Source organism: Scyliorhinus canicula, chromosome 10 (genome assembly GCF_902713615.1).
Source record: "Scyliorhinus canicula chromosome 10, sScyCan1.1, whole genome shotgun sequence".
Lineage (NCBI taxonomy): Eukaryota > Metazoa > Chordata > Chondrichthyes > Carcharhiniformes > Scyliorhinidae > Scyliorhinus > Scyliorhinus canicula.
In genome coordinates this window covers 177,101,773-177,114,649 of record NC_052155.1, presented here as the reverse complement: position 1 = coordinate 177,114,649, position 12,877 = coordinate 177,101,773, and the positions used below count along the sequence as shown (strand labels likewise).

Below are 12,877 nucleotides of genomic sequence, written 5' to 3'. Positions count from 1 at the left end.
CCTTCTTCCGATGTTTTGCTGTAGCCAACAGTGAAGGAAAACACCTGATGGAAATCCAGATGAACTCTCTTTGAAGGATTCTATTTGTAATGTTCATGTACAAGTGGGAGAAATACAGCTGCTCCTGCTCTGCCCATTCCTGACCACCTTGCCAGTGTTCCCTGAAAAGGGACCACTTATGGCCACTCCAAAACAGACACAGAATTTTTGGAAAGAAAAGCTTTGTGGAGTCAGAAGGATTGAAATGCTCCGACTGGCTCCATAGAGCCCCTGAACCCCAATGGCAGCTCACAATTGTGGTGGTACGCCCAAGGGCCACATCACAGTTGGATGGTGTGAGGCCTCCGGCCAGCAGGTGGCGGTACAGGCACGCCATGTGGTCTCAACACCAAGGTCATGTGACCTGGGGAACTGTATATAAAGAGAGGCTCATCCGGCCATCTCCACGGGGTAGAGGGTAATAAGACGTACATGTAATAGGTCAGCGGAAGTTGCAAGTTCCAGAGGAGGAGTAGCACGACTCCATGATAAGGTGCTCTGTATCAGATTGCCATCCCACTGTGCGAGACACAATATGGTTGGATAGATCCAAGTATTTGGTGAGTTCATCTTAAAGTACAAGGGATCAAATACAACAACAATCTCAGTAGAATTGCACAAAATAAATTACTTTTAACCAAACCTGCCTTTAATAGATTAATAGCTGAAGGTCCTCAAAAAGCAAAGGAAACTACCACAGCATCTTATCAGACACAGTTTCAAAGGCTTGTCAGAATCCTCTTAGCATAATGAAAGAATTGGAGAAAAGGATCATTTGCATCCAAAAGATGCGCCCAGAGATCATGGCACCAGGAAGTAAGTGAAAAATAATTTTACTCTTTAAACAGTGGGGTTAATTTTAACCCTATCTCCTCAGTAGATGTCAGGTGGGTAAGCAGTTACAATCAACCGGGTAATTTAGCCACCAATGTCCCACTTGGATTCCACAACCTGCAACGTGGCCCTATTCTCCAAAGAATGCGGGGTCCTTTTTGGAATATTTGTTCGGGTTCTCATAATGTCATGATGCCCTGATCACATCTTTGCTTTCAGGTAAAGTCAAATGAGATGAGGATTGGAAGGCCATTCGAAATTCAAATTCTAAATTCCTTAGTGGCCCCCTGGGTGGAAGGTTGGGGTCTCCCGTGCCCAAACTCTTTTCCTGCTTTGGTACCCAGCCAGGGCTCAGCTGTATTCGCACCACCCTGGACGCTGGTGGCCACCTATTTGCACAGGCCGGGAGTCACATCCCATTCGCAATGGGCTGGACATTGGGCAGTAGATTGGAAATGAGATTCAAACTGCCTGTGGAGTTTCGCCTTCCAATCGTGCAGATGCCTGGACAGTCTGTGAGGTTTGGCAACCAGAGCTGTAACTCGTTCTTGTTGATGCTTTTGTTCTGACGTTTACTGGTTTACATAGTTTGATTTTTCAGCAGCTCACCTGTTTTCTGATTGAACTAAAAGGATCCGGTGTCACTTTTCAAAGAGCTGGCAAGTATTCCCACTGTCATGGCGAGCATTGATCCCTCAGCACCACTAATAAAAAAGGAGATTATCCAGTCATTTGTTCCACTGCCGTTTGTGGGACCACACGGTGTGGAAATTTGGCTACGGCATTTTCCATTCAACAATGGTGACTACAAATCTAAAGTACTTTACTGGCCGCAAAGCATCGTTGGGCGTCACAAGGTCATATGCAAGGCGCTATATTGAGCCATGTTGTTCTCTTTCTTTGATTTAAAATTTCACACCCATTTAGCTGGAAGGATGAATGGAGAAGTGGCATCGAGCAGTGAGGCAGAATGGCTCATCCAATTCTCCGATACCAGGCAGGGTTGATGGGCCTTGATGGGAACAGGGGTTGGAGCAATGAGGAAGGGAGCTTTCCTATTCCCCCGAGGTTGCAGACAAAGGCAGCTGGGAGATTCCGCTTCCATCTCGGTAGACACCCAGACAGTTTGAGAGGGTTGACAACATTACAATGTGAAGGCAAATAAAGGAGCAAGTAATTTAACAAAATTCTGTTTCTGATTGTCTTCTTAAACATGCACCTCGTGGATTTTCCCTCATGCGGATTGCTCTCAAATTTAAAGAAAGATCTTGCACTTGTACAGCACATTTCCCAACCTCAAGGTGCTTTCGAGCCATTTATGTACTTTCAAAGTGCACGGCAGGATTTAACTTAATGGGATCAAAGTCCAATAGTGAACGCATTCAGTCACGTGTTTCCCGGCACTCGCAGTGCCAAGAAATACAATGCTAGAAAACGGCAGTCACGTTAGTTAGGGAGCCTCTGTGGGGAATGTGCACAGGGACGCCATTTTTAATGGCACTATGGGAGTGTTCCCAGGATCCTCCCCCTGTCCCATCCCCACAGTACCCACAAACTCCAGTACATACAGGCCCAGTCGACCCAATCTCTACTCATATGACAACCGCGCCATCCCAGGAATCAGTCTGGTGAGGCTTCGCTGTACTCCCGCTCTGGAAAGTCTATCCTTTCTCAAATCTTCTTTTGAAGGTTAAATTAGGTGAGAGCTGTCTGTTGATATTTGTTTTCTTTTATACAGTATAATTAAGAGGGCAAAACAAAAGAAGAGCCTTTTTGTCAACTGATCCAGGTTGTGGTGGAATTAGGAAAAGTGACTGATACGAAGAGTGCTGGCAATCCACTGGAGTAAATCATCTGGCTGCTGTAGAACCCATATGAGCCCATTGATTACAATAACTTTCAATGGGTGTGCAGAGAAAAGATCATGGAATTCACAGTGCAGAAGGAGGCCATTCGGCCCATCGAGTCTGCACCAGTCCTTGAAAGAGCACTCCACTTAAGATCACACCTCTGTCCCATACCTGAAACCCAGTAACCCAACCTAACCTTTGGACACCACGGGCAATTTGAGATGTCCAATCCACCTAACCTGCACATCTTTGGACTGTGAGAGGAAACCCAAGCAGGGAGGACGTGCAGAGTCCGCACAGACAGTGAGCCAAGCCAGAAATCGAACCTGGGTCCCTGGCGTTGTGAAGCAACAGTGCTAATCACTGTGGTGCTACTGTACTGTACTTGTCTATTTTCAGTTGCCTGTTTTCATTACTTTATGAATTATTTTTAAAACTATTAATGTATTCGCTATTTTCTAACTGGATTTTGATATTGACAGATTATCGCACAACCCCATGAACATTTGAAAATAAATCGTATTCGGTACAGGTAAAGATTTAGCAGAATTTAAAATAAATAGATCATCTTAGACCAATCATCATCGATAGGAAAAAAGTACTGGGAAAACTATTAGAGGCAGACAAGTCCCCAGTGCCCGATGGCCTACATCCTCAGGTCTTAAAGGAAGTGGCAGCGGAGACAGTGGATCCATTAGTTACAATATTCCAAAATTCCCTGGATTTAGGAAAGGTTCCAGCGGATTGGAAAAATGCTAATTCAAAAGGGAGGGAGGCAGAAAGTAGGAAACTATAGACCAATTAGTTTAACATTGGTCATTGGGAAATTGTTAGAATCCATTGTTAAGGAAGTAATAACAGGACATTTAGAAAGTAAAAAAAGCAATCCATCAGAGTCAGCATGGTTCAATGAAGGGTAAATCGTATTTGTCTAATTTGCTAGAGTTCTTCAAAGATGTAACAAGCCAAGTGGATAATGGGCATCCTGCAGATGTAGTAGACCTTCCAGAAGTAATTTGATAAGGTGCCGTGCAAAAGGTTAATACGTGTGGCAAGATCACGTGGGATATGGGGGGCGCGATTCTCCGCAAATGCAGCGAGTCGTAAAGGCTGCCGTGCAACTGGCCGTGTTTCACGGCAGCCTCCGTGCCCCCTCCCAGGACCCGATTCTCCCCCCCCCGGGCGGGGCTAGCAGTGCGGCCCCGTGAAGCACGGCATCGCGGGCTTAGCGACCGTCGCTAAGTCCGCGCTCCAAGCGTCACGGCGGCTGACACGCACGATGACGTCAGCCGCGCATGCGCGGGTTGGACGCCTCCAACCTGCGCATGCGCGGATGACGTCATCACGCAGATGCGTCAAACCCGCGCATGCGCGGGCCATCATGCCCCTCAGCTGCCCCGCGGACTGATCCTGCGGGGCGGCGGAGGAACAAATAGTGCGCGGGTATCGGACCCGCTGCCCGCGATTGGTGCCCACCGATCGCAGGCCCATGCCACCCTTGGCACGGCCATGTCAATCGGTGCCATGGTTGTCCAGGACAGCACTTTGCGGCCGTTTTCACGAACGCTGAGAGCAGGTGTGATTGCGTTCGTGAAAACGGCCGTAAAGGCCTGGGAACTCGGCCCATCGGCCTGGGGAGAATCGCTGTTCGCCGTAAAAAACGGCGAGCAGCGATTCGTGTCGTGGGGCGGCCGTGGGGGGCGGGGAGAATAGCGGGAGGGCGGGAAAAATGTCGGGAAGGCCCTCCCGCTATTCTCCGACCCGTCGTGGGCAGCGGAGAATCGCGCCCGGGGTCATTTGGTATCTTGGATGGAGGATTGGCTAACCAATAGAAGCCATGATGTGGAGATGCCGTCGTTGGACTGGGGTGAGCACAGTAAGAAGTCTTACAATACCAGGTTAATGTCCAACAGGTTTGTTTCAAACACCAGCTTTCGGAGTGTGGTAGTTGATATTAGAAGTATTACGGTCCCAGGTTAATGCTGTAAGACCATTGGTGTGGGAGGTACCAGAGACTGCATTGGTGAAGCCTTCCTGCTGGTTCCGGCCAGTAAGACAGAGTATAAGAGCGTGTGTCTCTCTAGCAGCTGCCTTCTGTACCTGCACTGCTGGGGGAAGCATCAAGTCCAATAAAGCCTTCAATTGTCATCCAATCTCGCTTCTGGAGTCATTGATCGAGCATCACGGAGCACTGCTCCTTCCTCAGGTGAGGAAGGAGCAGTGCTCCGAAAGCTAGTGTTTGAAACAAACCTGTTGGACTTTAACCTGGTGTTGTAAGACTTCTTACTGTAACCAATAGAAGGCAGGGAGTCAGGATAAATGCGTCTTTTTCTGGTTGGCAAGGGGTGCGATTCTCCGACCCCCACGCCGGGGGGGAGAATCGCGGGAGTGCCGGGTGATTCACGCCACGCCACCCTGGCATCCGCACGTGATTCTCCCACCCCCCCAAAACGGCGTGTCGCGTTTTACGACAGGCTGCTCGGAGAATCGCCGCTCGCCATTTCTAACGGTCGAGCGCCGATTCTCCGGCCCGGATGGACCGAGCGGCCTGCCCAATCCGACCGGTTCACGCCGGCGCCAACCACACCTGGTCGCTGCCGGCGTGAACAGCGCGCGAACACTGCGTGTGGGGCCTATCGTCGGGCCGGCGTCTCTAAAAGACGCACTCTTTTCCCTCCGCCGCCCCGCAAGATCAATGCTCTATTCTTGCGGGGCGCCCGCGGGGAGGACGGCAACCGCGCATGCGCGGGTGGGTGCTGGCCAACCTGCACATGCGCGGGTGACGTCATTTAGGCGCCGCCGGCCGCATCCTTCAGGCAGCGCCGCTTTGACGCGGGCGCCAAGGCTCGGCGCACAAAATTGATGCGCCGCCGCTCCTAGCCCCCTGGGGGTGGGAGAATAGGGGGCGAGGAGCGGCCTCCGACGCCGGAGTGAAACACTCCGGTTTTCACTCCGGCGTCGGCACTTTGTCTCCCTTTGGGAGAATTGCGTCCAAGATGTTACTGGTGGGGTACCACAGGGTTCAGTCCTTGGGCCCCAAGTATTTGCAATATGTATGAATGACTTGGATGCAGGGATAGAAGGTACTATAGCTAAATTTGCAGATGATGGGAAATAGATGGGATAGTAAGTTGCAATGAGGAAATAAGAAATTTACTTATGGATGTGGATCGGTTAGGTGAACGGGCCAAAATTTGGCAAATGGAGTTTAACATGGATAAGTGTGAGGTCATGCATTTCGGTTGGAAAAATAGAAAGGCAACTTATTATCTGAATGGAGAGAAATGCCGGAGTGCTTTGATGCAGAAGGATCTGGGTGTTCTTGTGCATGAATCGCAGAAAACGAGCATACAGGTACAGTAGGTAATAAGGAAGGGAAATGGAATTTTGGCATTTATAGCTATTGGAATAGAGTATAAAAGTAGGGAAGCGTTGCTGCAACTATATGAGGCACCTGGGGTATTGCGTACAGTTTGGACCCCTTACTTGAGGAGGGATGTAGTTACATTGGAAGCAGTTGAGAGGAGGTTCACTAGATTGATTCCAGAGATGAGAGATTTGTCTTATGAAGAGAGATCGAGCAGTTTGGACCAATACTCTCTGGAGTTTTGAAGAATGAGAGGCGATATAATTGAGGTATATAAAATGATAAAGGGGATTTACAGGGTAGATATAGAGTGGATGTTACCTCTTCAAAATAATAATCTTTATTGTCACAAATAGGCTTACATTAACACTGCAATGAAGTTACTGTGAAAAGCCCCTAGTCGTCACACTCCAGAGCCTGTTTGGGTAGACAGAGGCAGAATTTAGTATGTCTAAATTTTGTAACAGCACACGTCTTTCAGGACTTGTGGGAGGAAAAAGGAACACCAGGAGGAAACCCATGCAGCCTCAGAGAGAATTTAGAGTGAGAGGCCAGTTTTAAGAAAAGGGGAAGCAGATTTAAATCAGAGATGAGGAGAAATTACAGTGGAATTCACGGCCCAGAGTGCGGTGGATGACTGGACATTGAGGAAATGTAAGAAGGAGGTGAACAGATTTTGGGGTTGAAGGGTTATGGAGAACGGGCAGGAGTGTGGAGTTGAGACAGAGATGAGATCAGCCATGATAGTATTGAATGGCGGAGCTGGCTTGAGGGGCTGAATTGCCTAACCCTGCTCCTAGTTTTTACGTTCTTTTTTAAATACCTCCACATTTTGTCTGGGTGTTCCTTTCATTAATCGAAGAGTTATTTTTGCATGTTTCTTTCAATAGCAGTTAGGGTGGTTGTGTGCAGTTATGGTTTCAGTGTGTGATCCAGAATATTAGCGCGATTTCCTCCTGTGCTGTCTGGCACCACTCGCCCAGATTACAGCACAATTGAATATTTAAAGGAATGGATCACACAGATACTATGTTTCCAATCCACCCTACAAGCCATGATATCAAGAAGGAACCTGGGTTATTCAACAAAAGAGCTCTTACAAATCAAGCCAAGTTTATATTAAGCACTTTTTCTGTGTGCCAAATTGGATTTAAGGACACTATTATTCCCCAGTTAACTTGATTTTACAGCGCATATGAGAAAGCAGACAAGAATTTATAATTAGGAACGTAGTAACAAAGGCAGGCCATTCAGCCCTTTGAGCCTGTATTATCAGTCAGTGAGCTCATGGTTGACTGGATTCTAACCCCATGTACCTGCCTTGGCTTCTTTAGAGCCTGTATTCCTTTAGGTGGTCATCAAGGGCAATTTTGCACGAGATACTAAATTTAAAAGTAACATTTTTATTTTCTTCTTTTAAATTTAGAATACCCAATTATTTTTTTCAATTAAGGGGCAATTTAGCGTGGCCAATCCACCTGGCCTGCATTATCTTTGGGTTGTGGGGGTGAAACCCACGCAGACACAGGGAGAATGTGCGAAACTCCACACGACAGTGACCCAGGGCCGGGATTCGAACCCGGGTCCTCAGCGCTGTAGGCAGCAATGCTAACCACTGTGCCACCATGCTGCCCCTTAAAAGTAAAATTAATGTTCCGCTGCCCTGAGACACCTCTGCCACCTTGACCGAGTGTTGGGCTCTCTGACCTCTCACTCCCCCTACCCCCACCCCCAGGCTTGTTGTCCGATCCTTCAAGCCTGTACAATTGGTCAATTCTTTATCAAAAGCGGGAAAGTCGGGAACCACCAGGCAAGTCTGGCAGCATTCGGTGACCTGGAAGGACCAGCGACCCTTTCATAGACAAGGGCACTGGGAGCAGAGGGGTGGAATTTTAAATGCTCTTTTCACCCACCACATCACTGAATGTCAACTGCGGGGGGGAAACACGTTACAAGGCAGGAAAAGAAATCCAGCAGGAAATTTGATTCACTTCAGTCCCCAAATAATTCACAAATGGAAATACAAACTGCTTGGAACCTCAAAGTTGGGGCAAGAACTTCCCCAAAATAGTTCCAGCTACAGTTATTACTGGCTTTGGTGCTCACACTGAGGCTTGAGCAGCTGCTGATGGAACTTTTGGCCCAACCCCCCCAGCCCCCCCCCCCCCCAATCCACCTCACTTCCCCGTGCCTTTTGACCTCCACCAGCTAAAACCCTGCCCCTTCCCAATGGTGCGCTGGCGCTGCTCATGGACTCGTGCTGCGTCCAACTCAGGTTATTCTCTCAGATTGGTCGCAGCAACCCCAGCAGATCAATCCGAAATTCTGGGTGTCTCCCCCCCCAAAAAATCCCGGGAGGCCGCTAACCTGGTGTAAGGGCAAACCATCGCGAGGATCTCTGGTTGCAATATCTTTTAAAGTATTTGAGAAACGTCTTCTCCGAAGAAGTGAAGAAGAGCAGCAGGAATGGAGATTCTCAGAGAAAGATAGCAAGGAGAAAGCCTTGTAATCGTCAGACACTTTTGGGGGGGGAGACACGCTCAGAATGAACTACCCTAAACAAGAAAGGCTACATTCAGAAGTATAGACTGCCCAATGATGTAGACACTGAGAAATGCCAAATCCTGGCTAATATTATTTCTAGTCACTAAGGAGAAATTGTAGTGGCACTTGCCAAGGCACTGCATCAACCCACATTCCCTAGATTTCCAATGCATCTTTCAGAGTTACAAAGTAGTCTTTTACTCCAGTCACATAACTGCTGGGCTGAGCGTATGTGGCAATTGTCAGTTTCGGTGGACGTGACAACAGTGCTGGTTTGACTCAAATGTGAATTTGGCTCAGTTGTAACACAAATGCTGCCAGAAAGCTGTGGCTTCGGGTCCTACTGTAGTTCTTGAACACATAATGTGGACATCAAAGCAGTCTTGGGGCAATGCTTCATCGTCAGGGCCGCTTTCTTTCGGATGTGACGTTAAACCAAGGCCCCAGCAGTCCATCCTTGTTTTTTGGTACTGGATTTTGGTGCTGGACCTATTATTCAGAATTACTATGCATCAAATTTAATGAGTAATAAGCATCTTTATGGCAGACACACGTCTAGAAATAGTAACCATCTGCATGTTTCAGTGTTGCTCGCTGTAGTCCTGTTTTCTGGCCATTCACATTGTGTAACTTGTGCGACTGGGGTTTCCTGTGTGGATGCAACCCAAATTCCAGAGATTTATGGAGCAGGAGCTGAACTGCTAATTATTCGCAAAAGCACTCCACGAAATAATCAATAATGTAATGCCACCTGAATTAAGTGAATCTAGGAGCAATGAGAGGAGATGTGGTGATAAAACAGGAAGAAACCAAACAGTAATTCGCAAGAATAGTCCCCATTTATCTCATGGAATTCAAGAAACATTTCATGACAATGTATTTATTTCAATCAATGCAACAGAGGTACACAAATCTGTGCTTGTAGTCACTGTTAGAAAGTAATGCAGAATAATGAGAATCGCTAAAAGCACCAAAAGATTTGCAGCAAATTTTCAGAGGTGTCACTGGATAAAGCCCTATATATTTTTATTCCCGTTTTCAATGCTTTATTGATAGGGGGCAGCAGATTGGCATCTTTTAGTCCTTCCTATCATTCCCTGTAAACACTACTCACCATCAAATTTGCTGATGACACCACCAGTCGTGGGTCGGATTTCAAACAATGATGAGACAGAGTACAGGAATGAGATAGAGAATCTGGTGAACTGGTGCAACGACAATAATCTCTCCCTCAATGTCAACAAAACGAAGGAGATTGTCATCGACTTCAGGAAGCGTAGTGGAGAACATGCCCCTGTCTACATCAATGGGATTGAAGTAGAAAGGGTCGAGGGCTTCAGGTTTTAGGTGTCCAGATCACCAACAACCCTGTCCTGGTCCCCCATGCCGACACTATAGTTAAGAAAGCCCACCAACGACTCTATTTTCTGAGTAGACTAAGGAAATTTGACATGTCAGCTACGACTCTCACAAACTTCTACAGAAGCACCACAGAAAGCGTTCACAGCTTGGTATGGATCCTGTTCTACCCAAGACCGCAGGAAACCATAAAAGGTTGTGAATGTAGCCCAATCCATCACTAAAACCAGCCTCCCATCCATTGACTATCTATAATTCCCGCTGCCTTGGAAAGGCAGCCAGCATAATTAAGGACCCCATGCACCCCGAACATACTCTCTTCCACCTTCTTCTGTCAGGGAAAAGATATCAAAGTTTGAGGTCACGTACCAACCAACTCAAGAACAGCTTCTTCCCTACTGCCATCAGACTTTTGAATGGACCTACCTCGTATTAAGTTGATCTTTTCTCTACACCTTGCTATAACGGTAACATTATATTCTGCAGTCGCTTCTTCATACCTATGAATGGTATGCACTGTTTGCACAACATGCAATAAACAATACTTTTCACTGTATACTAATACATGTGACAATAATAAATCAAATCAAATCAATGGCGTGGGACCTCCTTCACTGTGAACTTCTCTACGTTTGACTAGATCATTGCATGACTAGCTCATGGAATTTAAATAAATGAAGCTACACATCATAGGCAGGATTCTCCCGAATCAGTGAGGTGACCTGACACCGGCGTATAAACCGGTGCGAACCACTCCGGCGTCAGGCCGGCTGGCAGTTGCAGAATTCTCCGCACTTCCGGGGGCTAGGCCGGCACCGGAGGGGTTGGCGCCGCGCCAGCCGGCGCTGAAGCGACTGCGCGAGATAGCGCATGCACAGAACCGGCCGGCGTATTCTGGTGTATGCGCAGCGGGGTGTGTTCTCCGCGCCGGCATACGCCCGAATACGCCGGCCGGTCTGCACATGCGCTGAACCACGCCGGCGGTTCTGTGCATGCCGGCCCATGTAGGATTCCGCCCTGGCCGGCGCGGAAGGAAGAAGCGCCCCCATGGTACAAGCCTGATCGCAGATTGGTGAGCCCCGATCGTGGGCCAGGCCACCATGGGGGCCAACCCCACCCGGGGTCGGATCCACCTCATGCCAACCCGAGGACCGCACCAGCCAAATTACCTGCCAGGTCCCGCCGTGTGCGACCATGTCCAATTCACGCTGGTGGGACTGACCAAAAACCGACGGCCGCTCGGCCCATCGGGGCCCAGAGAATTGCTGGGGGAGCCGCTGCCAATCGCCCCCGACTGGCGTGGCGTGATCCCCGCCCCCGCCCAAAATCCCGCGCCGGAGAATACAGCAGCCGGCGTCGGAGCGGCGGGGCGGGATTCACGCTGCTCCCCAGGGATTCTCCCACCTGGCGGGTTGTCGGAGAATCCCGTCCCAGTTCTTTCCCATCCAGGATCGAAACACTTCTTGGCTGCAATATGCAGTTGCTCAAAACTGGAAAGATTCTGCGATTTCTGGTAAACTACAAGCATGAAACCTGAATGCCAAATGATGTGTCGGGGTGAGATTGAATTGCTACAAGACCATCAAACATTAAAATAAGTGAATGCTCACCTTCACATATCTTCTGATGCATTGTTTCCTTAATTCTGTCGATAGTTCCATAATCTTCAGCAAATACAACGTAGGTTGTAGAGGGTTTGTTGCCAATCATTTGAAGTTCTGATTCTGTTATTTCAGATCCAACCCCGACAGCAAACAAGATGACTTTGTCTGCACGCGCTTCGACAGAAGCATCGACAACATCGTCCTGAGATTTTCCATCGGTGACCACAACGGCAATTTTGTTTTTCACTGTTTTATTTCTCTGCGAAGAGGGAAAAACAGTCTCTGTTGCAAACTTAATAGCGCGGCCTGTTTGAGTATTTCCGCCCAGATATTGAACACTCTCTATTCCAGCAATTAGTTCTTTATTGGTCATGAATTCTCCAAATGCAATCTCCAAACGTGGAGTGTCGCTGTACTGGATAACAGCCACTTGTGTGTATTCGGGTCCAATGTCAAATCCACTTGTGACGTTAACAAGCCACATCTTTGCCGTTTCGAAGTTGTTAGACCCCACACTCCAGGATCCATCCATGATGAAAACCAAATCGTTCACTGCTGTTCTGCATCCTATTGACAGAGTTAAAAAGGCTAAAAGTTTATGCAGAAACTTACATTTACCAATAAGACATCTGAATATTCAAGGGAATGCCAAAAGGCAACTTCCAGTCTTGGCAAATTGTGATACGAACAGTTTCCTTAAACCGAAGAGGGCAATTTGACTCAAGGTAAGAGGAATGGAAACCATGTATATTGCCTAAAGTTCCGCAATGATACTTTATTGGGGTGCAAACAACCAGAACAACATTTGATACTTCCGTGGTCCCTCAGATCATGTTACTTTCAAAATAATAGCCATGGCCTCCAAACAGCAACAAAAATAGACCAATGTAGGGTCCACACAAAGCATAGTTGTTGGACATTAAAGAGATACCGAACTTTAATTTATTTGTAATTTGTTTTCAATAAGTCAATATTATATATTCATAACACCTCTGGCCGTTACCAGTTTACAACAAGATGTAGACAATTTCCAAGTTTGCATTGACAAGCGGCAGGAAATATTCATATCCACATTGAACATCTCCAACAAGACAAAGTTCCAATCGCCTCCTCTACCCCTGGTGATCCTCACCACCATCACCATTAAAATCCTGGGGGTCAGCATTGGGCAGGAGCTTAATACTATCAATAGAATAGCTATCGTCAGGTCAGAGGCTGGGTACTCTGTAATGAATGTCACGCCTCCTAACCCCACTCCACCATCTACAAGGCCCAGGTCA

General features: G+C 47.7%; 1 protein-coding gene across 1 annotated transcript in view; it reads right to left on the bottom strand.

Moving 5' to 3' along the window:
• Window positions 1–12,877, bottom strand: part of si:dkey-225n22.4 (collagen alpha-1(XXI) chain) — a 229,012-nt gene that overhangs the window by 204,438 nt on the left and 11,697 nt on the right. The window contains exon 3 of the mRNA XM_038810217.1: window positions 11,604–12,164. Coding sequence (XP_038666145.1) covers window positions 11,604–12,164 — 561 coding nt within the window. The remainder of the gene's footprint in view (window positions 1–11,603; window positions 12,165–12,877) is intronic.